Below are 13,495 nucleotides of genomic sequence, written 5' to 3'. Positions count from 1 at the left end.
TTATATATTTTTTTCATCAGACCAGACGACATTTTTCCACAAAGTACGATCTTTGTCCCCATGTGCAGTTGCAAAACATAGTCTGTTTTTTATGGAGGTTTTGGAGCAGTGTCTTCTTCCTTGCTGAGCGGCCTTTCAGGTTATGTCGATATATGACTCGTTTTACTGTGGATATAGATACTTTTGTACCTGTTTCCTCCAGCATCTTCACAAGGTCCTTTGCTGTTGTTCTGGGATTTATTTACACTTTTTGCACCAAGGTACATTAATCTCTAGGAGACAGAACGCATCTCCTTCCTGAGCGGTATGACGGCTGCATGGTCCCATGGTGTTTATACTTGCGTACTATTGTTTGTACAGATGAACATGGTACCTTCGGGCATTTGGAAATTACTCCCAAGGATGAACAAGACTTGTGGAGGTCTACAATGTTTTTTTCTGAGGTCTTGGCTGATTTCTTTTGATTTTCCCATGATGTCAAGCAAAGAGGCACTGAGTTTGAGGGTTGGCCTTGAAATACATCCACAGGTACACCTCCAATTGACTCAAATGATGTCAATTAGCCTATCAGAAGCTTCTAAAGCCATGACATCATTTTCTGGAATTTTCCAAGCCGTTTAAAGGCACAGTCAACTTAGTGTATGTAAACTCCTGACCCACTGGAATTGTGATACAGTGAATTATAAGTGAAATAATCTGTCTGTAAACAGTTGTTGGAAAAATTACTTGTGTCATGCACAAAGTAGATGTCATGCACAAAGTAGATGTCCTAACAGACTTGACAAAACTATAGTTTCTGAATAAGACATTTTTGGTGTGGTTTAAAAACTGTAATACAGTAATGTAATACAAATGTGTATGTAAACTTCTGACTTCAAATTTATGTAAAGACAAGATTAAATCAAGAATAGTCTGACAATATTAGCCTATCACTTGTAAATGATATATTATCACTAGTGAACAATGCCCAGCATAAGGCAAGAAATTATACCTTTTTTTGTGACTTTTTAGTATTATAGTTGCACACCTCATATAGCCTAGCCCATAGGCCTATATGTTTCGACAAGGTTTGTATCACAACTAAAGTGCCAAATAACTTCTAAAAATTACAAGGGATGTAGAGTCTAACTGGCATACATAAGTAACGAGTACCTTTCAAGTTTGGGGAAGATAGTTTTCACCATTAAAATGCACCTTTGTATGCACCTTTGTATGCACCTTTTAAAATGCACCTTTTGACTGTATCGCATTTACGGTGACTTTTGATAATGGTGTTTTCCCGCTAATGGAACTTTTGTGCTTATAGCCTACTGACATGTGCGCATTGCAGCGTTATAATGTGATGAAACAGCCTAATAGTTGATCAACATTTACAGCTAAACATTCTGATCTGCTGCGTCAGCCACATTGCGTAAAAATATTTTGGGGATTTTAGCGTTTGTCACGCCCTGGCCATAGTTATGTTTGTTTTCTTTATTATTTTGGTTAGGCCAGGGTGTGACATGGGTGATTTATTGTGTTTCGTCTTGTCTAGGGGTTTATTAGATTAATGGGGTTGTGTTCAATTTAGTTGTCTAGGTAAGTCTATGGTTGACTAGAGTGGTTCTCAATCAGAGGCAGGTGTTTATCGTTGTCTCTGATTGGGAACCATATTTAGGCAGCCATATTCTTTGGGGATTTTGTGGGTGATTGTTTCCTGTCTTTGTGTGCAAGAAGGAATGGACACGGGATGATGTGTTGGACGGTACGGGTTGCTACACTTAGGAGGAGATACTGGCGGGAAAGGATTGCCTCCCATGGGAACAGGTGGAGGCAGCTAGGAGAGCAGAGGCAGACGGAGAGAGGAGCCGGCGATACAAGGGAACACGGCTGGCAAGGAATTCTGAGAGTCAGCCCCAAAAAATGTATTGGGGGGGCATACAAAAAGTGTGGCGAAGCCAGGTAGGAGACCTGCACCAAATTCCTGTGCTTACCGGAGGGCGAGAGAGACCGGGCAGGCACCGTGTTATGCTGTGGAGCGCACGGTGTCAGGTAGGAGACCTGCACCAAATTCCTGTGCTTACCGGAGGGCGAGAGAGACCGGGCAGGCACCGTGTTATGCTGTGGAGCGCACGGTGTCCCCAGCGCGGGTGCATAGCCCGGTGCGGTACATACCAGCTCCTCGGATCGGCCGGGCTAGAGTGGGCATCGAGCCAGGTGGCATGAAGCCGGCTCTACGCATCTGGTCTCCAGTGCATCTCCTTGGGGCCGGCGTACATGACACCAGCCTTGCGCATGGTGTCCCCGGTTCGCCTGCACAGCCCAGTGCGGGCTATTCCACCTCGCCGCACTGGCAGGGTGACCGGGAGCATTTAACCAGGTAAGGATGGGCAGGCTCGGTGCTCAAGAGCTCCAGTGCGCCTGCATGGTCCGGTCTATCCAGTACCACCTCCACGCATCAGCCCGCCGGTGGCAGCTCCCAGCACTCGCGCTGAGGTGCGTGTCCTCGGCCCAGTACCACCATTGCCGGCACCACGCACCACGCCTACAGTGCTCCTCGCCTGTCCAGCACTGCCAGAGCCTTCCTCCTCTCCAGCGCAGCCGAAGTCTCCCGCCTGTCCGGCGCTGCCAGAGCTTCCGCCTCTCAGTCCAGAGGCAACAGAGCCCCTCTGTCCAGAGCTGCTAGAGTCTCCCGTCTGTCCAGAGCTGCTAGAGTCTCCCGTCTTGTCCAGAGCTGCTAGAGTCTCCCGTCTTGTCCAGAGCTGCTAGAGTCTCCCGTCTGTCCAGAGCTGCTAGAGTCTCCCGTCTGTCCAGAGCTGCTAGAGTCTCCCGTCTGTCCAGAGCTGCTAGAGTCTCCCGTCTGTCCAGAGCTGCTAGAGTCTCCATCAGCCAGGATCCGCCAGAGCCGCCAGTCAGCCAGGATCCGCCAGAGCCGCCAGTCAGCCAGGATCCGCCAGTCAGCCAGGACCGCCATTCAGCCAGGATCCGCCAGAGCCGCCATTCAGCCAGGATCTGCCAGAGCAGTCAACCTGCCTGAGCTACCTCTTAGTCCTGAGCTTCCTCAGTAATGAGGCACCCCTCAGTCCAGGTGGGCCCTTTGTTAAGGTTACTAGGCCAAGGTCGGCGGTGAGGGTCGCCACTCAAAGGACGCTAAAAAAGCGGACTAAGACTATGGTGGAGTGGGGTCCACGTCCCGCGCCAGAGCGGCCACCGTTGACAGACGCCCACCCTCCCCTATGGGTTTAGGTGTGCGGCCGGGAGTCCGCACCTTTGGGATTTATTAGATTAATGGGGTTGTGTTCAGTTTAGTTGTCTAGGTAAGTATATGGTTGCCTAGAGTGGTTCTCAATCAGAGGCAGGTGTTTATCGTTGTCTCTGATTGGGAACCATATTTAGGCAGCCATATTCTTTGGGGATTTTGTGGGTGATTGTTTCCTGTCTTTGTGTTTTATGCACCAGTTAGGACTGTTACGGTTTTCAAGATTATTGTTTGGTAGTTTGTTCATGTTTGAGTTTTCTTATTTAAAAAAAACATGAACTATAACCACCCTGTGTTTTGGTCCACCTCTCCTTCCCAGGAAGAACGCCGTGACAGTGTTTGTATTGATTTGGGATCTATCGCATCCCACAACTGTCCCAGACTATATTTCAAATATTTGTTTCTCGCACAGAATAGGTCAACTTTTGTACTATGGCGGATATTAGATTGACATTGGCTAGTGCTTTTGCTGTTCGTTAGGCTTACTCAGCTTGCTGGCTGCCGAAAAGTAAATGTGGACAGTTCTTTCAATATCTTTACAATGTACCTCGGGATTAGATAAGGATGCACGCAGTTGCATCCCCGATGTGTCTGTCTTCACTTGTAGCCTGTGAGAAAGACGCGATCCCGCGAAGGAGAGCCATGTGAGAGAGAGGTGCTTTGGAGCATGCAGCACTCAGGGAGTAGGGCACAAAGCAGCACTCCGGTCCAAGGATACAACGGCCACTGGCCGCAAAAGGTATAGCTTTTTTGGGGGGTACATTACGGCCACACAAAGGGATTCCGCCGTGAAATTAAAGGCATTTTCAGGTACTTGCCAAAATGTGAATGAGAGACTGATAAAGTGTGTGCAGCCTGCGCAAAAAAACTTGTGCCTTTCAAGCGACTTTTTTCAAATCATCATGAGAGTCGCATCATGCAGCCTTACAATGTCTTAAAAATCGAAACACACAGACCAACGTTTGTAGAACAACTTAAATTACATGAATAACTCTTAATTAAGCATAAAGGAGTACATACACTACCAGTCCAAAGTTTTAGAACATCTACTCATTCAAGGGACAGATCAGGAGCTAACATAAGGACAACTCGGAGTATGCTATTCTGCTCTTCTGAAATAGACTTAAATAATGGATCTTTTGTGAAGGTGTAGGCTATATTACATGGATTTATTCAACTTTTTAAAATGTAGATGTTCCAAAGGTCTGCATCAGTGTATGTGGAAGCCAGGAGATGCTAAATGTGTTTATGTTAATTAACATCAATTACCGTGAGACCAACAGATATTTGCTTGACAATCACCGGCTGATGTATTTTCGTGACCGCCACAACCCTAGTCTTACTTTACATAACCATCTAAACCTCACTGCATGGTTAGGCTGTGGAGCTGTGGTTCCCTGGACAGCCCACTACTACAGCTCTGCCAGTAAAAAAACAATTTTAGTGGGTTTTGCTAGAGTTGCAGTGAGTTTACCGGTTATCTGGTCTTAATTAGGGCTACATGAAAATGTGTAGTGTGGAACAAGGATGAGGATTGACTACTGACTGACTGAACCCAATTGTGAGTGTAAAGGACATCACTTTTAATTTAGTCGAAAATACCCAACAACCACGAGCGATGTTAAAACGGTTATTTGTGCACACATGAGATTATTATATTATTATTATTATATTATTATGAGATCGGTTAGCGTAATTATCACAGGAACAGTCTACTGTTGCGGGACCGTTTTCCCAAAGCTGGAAAAATCGGAACACAGACCAGGAAGTAGAGCTCGACAAAACCGCGGGTCGGTTCCTTGAGGTGTGAGTGTGTTGGTAAAATAAGCGGAGAGTAAGTCATTGGGTCCCGAGAGAGGGGGAACTGGGGTGTGCAGGGGTGCAGGAAGGGTGCAAGGGGGAGAACATACAACAGCGCTGAGGATTTCAAATAAAGGCAAAAAAGGGGGCGGGTTGCGGCTGAGTTAATGTCACTTTGGAGAGAACAGGGCTTGTTTTGGTTTCAGAGAGTGTGATGGTCTTACAGTCAGTGGGATCGCTCAGAGTTTCCATGACTCTTCCACTAGCCTGAATTAAGAACAATGAAACCTTGCCCAACAGCATCTATGTCATGTTTGGGCAGACCGTAAGGAGTCACTGGGGACATTAGCCCACACAAACACACACACGTTCATACGTACACACGTACACACGTACACACACACAAAACACATACAGCACACACACACACAAAACACATACAGCACACACCCACACACCAACCCCCCCCCCCCTCCACACACACACACACACACTCCAAAGCAAACAAACACACTGTGCTCATGGTGACCAAACAGGGGTGATCTTATTTCCTGGCAGGATGTGGAGAAGGACCTCACGCACAGTTTGGACACTCACTTTCTCAATGTGAAGGCGTAATAAGGTTTGGTTGAGCAATGCTGGTCACCACGGTCCCAGTCAGCTTACACAGTGACATAGCTAGACTTTCCATTCTATGTCTCTAAAGTAGCAACCACTTTGGCAGATACACAAGCATGAAGAGCTGTCTCCCCCTACCTTACAAGTAGTATAGCCTTAGTGGTATTATGACTTTTATTTTATGCATAATGTATTGAGTCATTGTAATTGTCTGTACCCTGGGGACTTTTATTCTGAGAGCAATATTATGTCCATAGACACCAGTGGAGGTAGTGTAAACTATCTACAGACAAAAATACAGTTTACAGAAGCATGCACTTTGACTGACAGGTGTCCTTGCTTACCTTTATACCCGAGGACAGCAACAGCAATGGTGAGTAGAGTGCACAGCACGTAGAGCAGTGCTATGGAGGTCTTCAGTGCCCACTCATTCTTACACTTAGTACACTGGGTACCCTCCTGGATACCTACACAAGGGAGAGAAAATGTGCATGTAAAAACATGTTAAAATGAGTTCTCGACAGCATCATAGTTAGTTTGTTCACACTATTCAAACTGTAACCACACACACACACACACACACACACACACACACACACACACACACACACACACACACACACACACACACACACACACACACACACACACACACACACACACACACACACACACACGCAACAGGTGGCCTGCCGACAAAAACAGGCCCCCAAGTGGGGGAGGTATTCCCACAAAAAAAGAGAGATATTTGATCATGTCTCAACATAATCAAGGTATACAATTATTGTTATTTTCAAATACAATGTATTTTTGGAATTGTGGCCAGTTGTGGCCAATTTGCAGTGTACAAATTATAATCATTATTTTCCGGCCCCCAGATAATTCGCTCCAACAAAAAACAGCCTGCGGCTGAATCTAGTTGACTACCCCTGCCATAGGAAGTGAAAGGATTTTAAGTGCATTTTAAACGGTGTATGGTAGTAGGTGCCAGGCGCACCGGTTTGTGTAAAGAACTGCAACAATGCTGGGGTTTTCACGCTCAAAAGCTTCCCGTGTTTATCAAGAATGGTCCACCACCCAAGGGACATCCAGCCAACTTGACACAACAGTGGGAAGCATTTGAGTCAACATGTGCCAGCATCCCTGTGGAACGCTTTCTACACCTTGTAGAGTGCAACTCAATATTAGGAAGGTGTTCTTAATGTTTTATACACTCAGTGTATATTCAATATATTATATCCTATGACTGGATATCCTGCATCTCTGCACTCTACCTAGGGGTGCGTCCCAAATGGCACCTATTCCCTATATAGTGCAAGGGCACTACATTTGACTAGAGTCCTATGAGCCCTATGGGCCCTCATCAAAAGTAGGGCACTATAAGAGATTAGGGTGCATTTGAATATATTATGGCTCAGGTGGTTACAGAGTCAGGCTATGTCAGAGTCCGGCTATGTCAGAGTCCGGCTATGTCAGAGTCCGGCTATGTGGAGACAGCAGAGAGCCTGGTCAAAGCGTGGCCTGGCTGGCCCTATGTGGGCTGAGGTCTGGGGTTCCCCAGGCCCTGGGTCTGAATCTCCAGATCCCCACATCTGTACAAACAGCCTGGAGGCCACATTAAAGGGCCCAGTTGTTCCCTGAGGCCCCGGGTGGTGAGGGGACAAGGGACACCATAACAAGACCCCCCCAAACTGTTTACACTGTGCCACAGGCTTATTTTCCTGGGAAAGCCTTCACTTGGCAGACACTATCACACACACACACACACACACACACACACACACACACACACACACACACACACACACACACACACACACACACACACACACACACACACACACACACACACACACACACACACACACACACACACACACACACACATCACTCCTCATAATGAAACATAAACAGACAGTTCCTGGATTCAATAATCAACATCAGTATGTAGGAGTATGTATTCAAACCAGGGACCTTCAAGTGCCTCCAACCAGCGGGGAAAGTCATGGAGGAATGTTGGCATTCTCTTACATTTTCCTGGAATATTTCTTTCCAAGGATATCTTTCCTGACAGATGAGTGCCGAGATCCACAGTGCTAAAGGGAACACAGCTGTATTGCATTTGAATTCAGGAAGTGGGTGAAAAAAAAGAAAGGTCCTGCTTTTCATGTACCTGAAATGAAACTGATTTGCATGCCCTGCTCAAGGAAAGCCACTTCCAACATTTCCATGGCAACACAAAGATGGCCTGTGCCAACACAATCTTTGTGTTAAAACTCCTTGACCCATGGTTAATAAATGCCTATAGGGCTTGCAGTCTCATGTAATACGATTATGATAATGAATTATATAAGTGATAATGCCCGAGAAGATGTTGTTTGGAGGATATATTGGAACGGGTGTTGTTAGGCCCAAGACCCCGTGCCAATATATCCTTCAAACCACGGCTTCGAGGGCACGATTACTTTTCTACAACGGGTTAATTAACAACATATTCAAATAATGATTGACATATTTTAATTTTAAAAAAATGTTACTTTGATGAATGTATTCATACTATTTCATCCCTCCAAGAGATCTAGGGTCGCTACCCAAGCCAGCTGGTCGTTCGTTCTATCTGTTCATTGGCCAGAGACCCGAACCAATCGTTTTGTTCTAATTCTATGGATGCCACCCAGTCATCCATTCTAAATGCTTCATTGCCATGATAGCTGGCAATGTTCTTATCCCTTGCTTGCAAACACAGTCACGTCCAACAGTGCAGTCAGAATAACAGTGAAAGGAGCTGCATTTGCATTTGTTTAAGCTGTTCCCTAGTGATTTTTTTGGGAGGGGGGTACATCCATAACAATGAGCTAATGATGCGCGATTTCACCTGGCATAGAACATTTGCTCTCTCGCCAGGACACACAGCTAACATAATCACTTCAAACTGAAGCTGCATTTAGTGGTTTTCCCTTGACATTTCTTTGTATATATCCATACAAATAATGCTGATTCATGATTTCGCCTGGCAGAGAAAAGCTGCCAGCCTGTCTGTCTCGTCCCGACTCCTGACAGGTTCATTAACATAGGACGGCTGGAGATCCAATTTCAATATTGAAACAATATTGCAAATGTCAGTTGCAAATCTCCGCTGTTGAAAACCAAATGCTAGTCTAAACAAAACGGTAGTTAAGGTCCAGATGCTTTTTACATTGTATATCTAGTATATAAATTACCTGGCGGAGCTGAAGAGACAGTGGATTGTGCCGTATCAGATGGAACAGAGTAAATAGGCATTTCAACGTCATAGATTTAGCCGATGGTAATTTGTGGAATAGACACCGGCTGGAATGCGGTTTTAACAAAATCATCATTCAGGATTAGACCCACCTGTTGTATAAAGCCTGATCATTCCCATTATAGAAAAGCATTGGTGTAGAATAGACTCTAGCACTCAAGTTCTGGCACCATGGGTGGCGACTCAAGTGCCCGGGCACCAAATGTGGCAGCACAAATGTGACACCACTCAAGTGCTCTGGCACCACTTGAGTGCCAGAGCACTTGAGTCGCCACCCATGCAGTTGACGAGCAGTATAGCTCGCGAGGGATAACTTTAGCCAATTGGAAAATACTGAAGTGATCAGCTAGTCAGGTTGCTCTGCTGCTACAGGGCCGCAGTGGGACTTTGGCCAAGGTAGCGAGGTTAACAGGCTTCCTTTTCTATAGCTGTCCTGGGACCTGTAATGATCATTGGGGAGCAGACCACAGTTTTAACACCCTTTCCAGCTGGAAGATGCATTCTGTCCACTCAGCCAAGTCAAAGTGAAAAGGAGATTTACCGGAAGGAGTGTGGAGGCACGGAGCTGCCAAGAATATTTCTTAAAAATCACTGTGCCGATTCTTCGTGTGCAGCCAGTCAGTCAGAATCACCACAGACAGGCCTTATAGCAGCTGACCAAAGTATTGGCCGGTGAGATGTATTGGCCAGTGACAAAGCTCCTCTTCAATTTGCCTCCGTGCATGGATCATTGTAGAACATGGCAATGGTCATTCAGTTTGTAGCTGTTATTTAGGGCGAAACAAAAATGGATGTCAAAGCTTCAAGGACATTCATAACGACTGACGCGTGTTTGGAGTGCAAACCCAATGCCGGCTTCCACTGCTAAAAGAAAAAGAACACGACAACATACATCACTTCTAAGTAATCAAAAAGATGCAGACCTATCCAAATATGTTGACAGATATTTTATAAATCTATTGTGCTAAAAGTAAGTCAAAACACTATAAAAAGGAATGTTTTACAATACACAGACAAGGCGTTTCGACCCTATCATCATTAGAGAATGTCGACAGGATCAACTGAGCTCTCAGGGTTAGCGGTCGAAGTATCCAAAATGGAGGACAGCTGTCAAAACACAAACATGGCCGCCACCATCAACATACAACGACAAAGCAAACCCGCCACCCCCTCCCTCCCATTGATGGTCAGATTTAGAGTCAAGGGGGCAGACCGGGTCGGAGGTTTCCGATGAAGCAGCTGTTCTGTTGGACCTGTGTTTTTTTCTCAGTTCCAGAGAACGTCTCAGTCCACAGTCATGATCCATATGTCATGGCTCGTTGTTTGTCTCCCAGTGGGTGACTTACTGGATGGGCCCTGGGGTCTGGCAACAGGACAACAGACACAGACCCATAGGGCTCTATATCACTGGGAAAGCATCTGTATGTTTACTACTATAGGCGCCCGGGATATATACAAGGACTCTAGATTCTCTGGTTGATTAGAGTAATAGCCATCTGACAGATGGACATTGGACAATTCAAACAAACCAAGTGGAACATAAACTGTCTGTTCTCATATCAGATCACAGGAGCAAATCCTCAAAACAGACCGCAACACTGAGGACAGAACCACCTGGATAGCAGATACTATTTAGACATTGAGGTTTGGGTGTACCGGACTGCAGCTAAATGTCTTCTAGTCTCTGCATATCTGGACTGAAGACTTAACATAAGCCGACCATTTTCTCAGTGAAAATCATTCACCGACTGGTCTGTGATTATAAACATTTCCGTTAACGACAACGTGTTGTCTATATGTGGAGTTTCATGGTTCCTTCAGACCGGCTGCTGATCATTCAACTGGACAGGGGTTGGCCATCACTTCCCTCAGCTGCGAGGTCAAACCTAGTTTAGCCTGGGCCAACCACGACCCCAAAACAACCAACATCTAAGATACTGAGACCATGCTGAGACCACAGGCTGACAAAAACACGTTTACTGCTCGTAGCAACACACAATGTCGCTCCAAACACAAATAACTTTTCCATAACAAGCCATGAACGACCATCGCTTCTCACAACTACAGTAGGCGGTTTCCCTGATCGTGGACGTTTGGGATGGACAATGTACGCTATTGTTCTTCGAATGCTATTGAGTTGATATTACATCCTGACCAAGTCTACCTTGATCACACTGGAGTACGCTGTTATGTCCCAGTCTCATTGAACCAATGTTTGGTAAATATACTGGAACTGTATCCTCATCAACTTGTTCTCTTCTTCAAACTGACCATTAAAATGGGCACTCCGGGACTTTAAAAACATCAAACTGGTCAGGTGGTATCCTTAATTTAACTGTCCAAAAATGGATCTACAAATCCCAGATTTCCCCTTTAAATTCTTGCCCAGAAGGGCAAACGGGTGTCCATGGTGCAAACGTCCGAGCAGAACTGATACGGCCTTGCTCATTAGAAGACAGTGTTTATTTACAGTAAATATGAGGAGGAAGCTATAGTAACCGATTAGAACAGAGTGCTCTGAGCTGAGGTCAGTCCGAGAGTGTTCTGGAACTGTGCCCTGCCTAAAACACACTCAACCCTGGGAATGAACACAAATCAGCTCCAGGAAAGCAACCATTGCATTGTCATGTGAAAGTGAATTTCTGGTTCTGTATTTCGTCAACCATGGTTGAGGTGGTTGAGAAACAGACTCGTTCAGGATAGACTCAGGAAGACAATGGACAGTCATGGATACCCTCGTTGTGCCAAAAACACCAAAATGGTGTCGTTAAAAAAACTGGACAATATGGTTGGATGTTACATTTGTTTTTGTAAATCACGCTAGACGCTGGACTTGTTTAAAGCAGGTTTAAAATAGCTGACATCCTGCAGCCCATCTGTGGCTCGTTACTCCAAATAGAGATGAGAAGTTTAATAAGATCATTTGATATACCTGTAAAACAAGCCAAGATCCTTTTACAAGTTGGAGGGGGAGGATGGCTCAACGAATGACTCATACGCAGCTCTGATTTCCTCAATAGCATAACGAAGTAGTACAGAAGCAGGAGACTAAGGGTGTGTGTCCGTCCATGTGTGTGTGTACAAGTGGGTGTGCGTGCTTACAGTATGCGTATGTATCTGTGTGTGAATGAATAAACATGAAGAAATGGCTTACACCAATGTGAAATCCTGTCATGAAATGAAAATGCAATAAAAGACTCAGCCAATGTATCTGTGTGTGACTGACTGGGAGGTACCACTGGGGTTGGCACAGCAGAGACTCAGCTCTGCTTCCCATTACCAGGATGCTGCTCTGTGGGCAGAGGGAGGTGACCCACCGTGCCTTAGGTTTATGCCCAGGCTCCAAACTGAGCCTTCAAGCTAAATGAGCTTAATGTGCTCAAAATACAATTCAGTCCAGCTCTCCCTACTACAGGGGAGGTCCTGGCAGGACGGCCTGCCTAATGACGGACTTTTAACAGCTTGGATTGAATGTGATCCAAAACATGCCCCCTGTGTTCACTTAGTTTCTACCTGTGAATGACGTAATACATTGGGAGTGGAGAAACCAAGCGGCCAGGGGGCTCTGAGTTCATGCGTGTGTGTGTCTCTTGGGGCCCCTAGGAAACTGACACCACCTCTGACACCATGTGTGGCCTGATTTAGGCTCCATCTCTTTTATTGCATGTGATGGAAACCATTCGCATCCACCACACGAGACAGGCGGACGTGATGCGAGCGGTTCTGTGTGGAGAGGAGGGAGGGAGGGAGGGAGGGAGGGAGGGAGGGAGGGAGGGAGGGAGGGAGGGAGGGATTGACATACAGACGATGACGGAAGAGAAAGAATTGGACAGGGATAGAAATGGGGAATGAGAAATGTGGAGAGGGAGGATAGAGGGGAACAGAGAGGGAGGAACATGGGGAGAGGTGGAGAGAAAGCAGAGTGGCTGTAGCAGTGACAGTAAAGAACACAGACAGTAACTCCTGCCATGACAAAGGACAGTATGAGGAGCCAAGCAGGAAGCTTGACAACGTGTGACACTGTGACAGAAAGCTTAGGAGAGTCTGAGACAGGGATCTGCCACGTCCCCCTAGATGAAACCACTGCTCCTCCTACCAACACACAAAGCCATTCTATCACATATCTACTGGTTTCTACTGGTCATATACTGATCTACTAGTCTCTACTGGTCACATACTGGCCACATACTGGTCTACTGGTCTCTACTGGTCACATACTGATCTACTAGTCTCTACTGGTCACATACTGGCCACATACTGGTCTACTGGTCTCTACTGGTCACATACTGGTCTCTACTGGTCTAATGGTCTCTACTGGTTCAGACTGGTCATATACTAGTCTTTACTGGTCTACTGGTCACCTACTGGTCTATACTGGTCACATACTGATTTCTTCTGGTCACTACTGTTTACCGACTCGTCTCTACTGGTCAACTACTGGTCTCTTCCGGTTTCTACTGTTTACCTACTGGTCTCTGCTGGTCACATACTGGTTTACTGGTTTATACTGGTCTCTACTGGTCTCCACTAGTCACCTAATGGTCTCTATTGGTTTC

General features: G+C 45.9%; 1 protein-coding gene across 1 annotated transcript in view; it reads right to left on the bottom strand.

Moving 5' to 3' along the window:
- The window catches only part of LOC123991084 (collectin-12-like), a 48,668-nt gene that overhangs the window by 9,928 nt on the left and 25,245 nt on the right, over positions 1-13,495 (bottom strand). Inside the window, exon 3 of the mRNA XM_046292273.1 lies at positions 6,001-6,123. Within this exon, the coding sequence (XP_046148229.1) occupies positions 6,001-6,123 (123 nt within the window). The remainder of the gene's footprint in view (positions 1-6,000; positions 6,124-13,495) is intronic.

The sequence above is a fragment of the Oncorhynchus gorbuscha genome, linkage group LG12 (genome assembly GCF_021184085.1).
Source record: "Oncorhynchus gorbuscha isolate QuinsamMale2020 ecotype Even-year linkage group LG12, OgorEven_v1.0, whole genome shotgun sequence".
NCBI classification, from domain to species: domain Eukaryota; kingdom Metazoa; phylum Chordata; class Actinopteri; order Salmoniformes; family Salmonidae; genus Oncorhynchus; species Oncorhynchus gorbuscha.
This window is presented reverse-complemented; position numbering and strand designations above follow the sequence as displayed.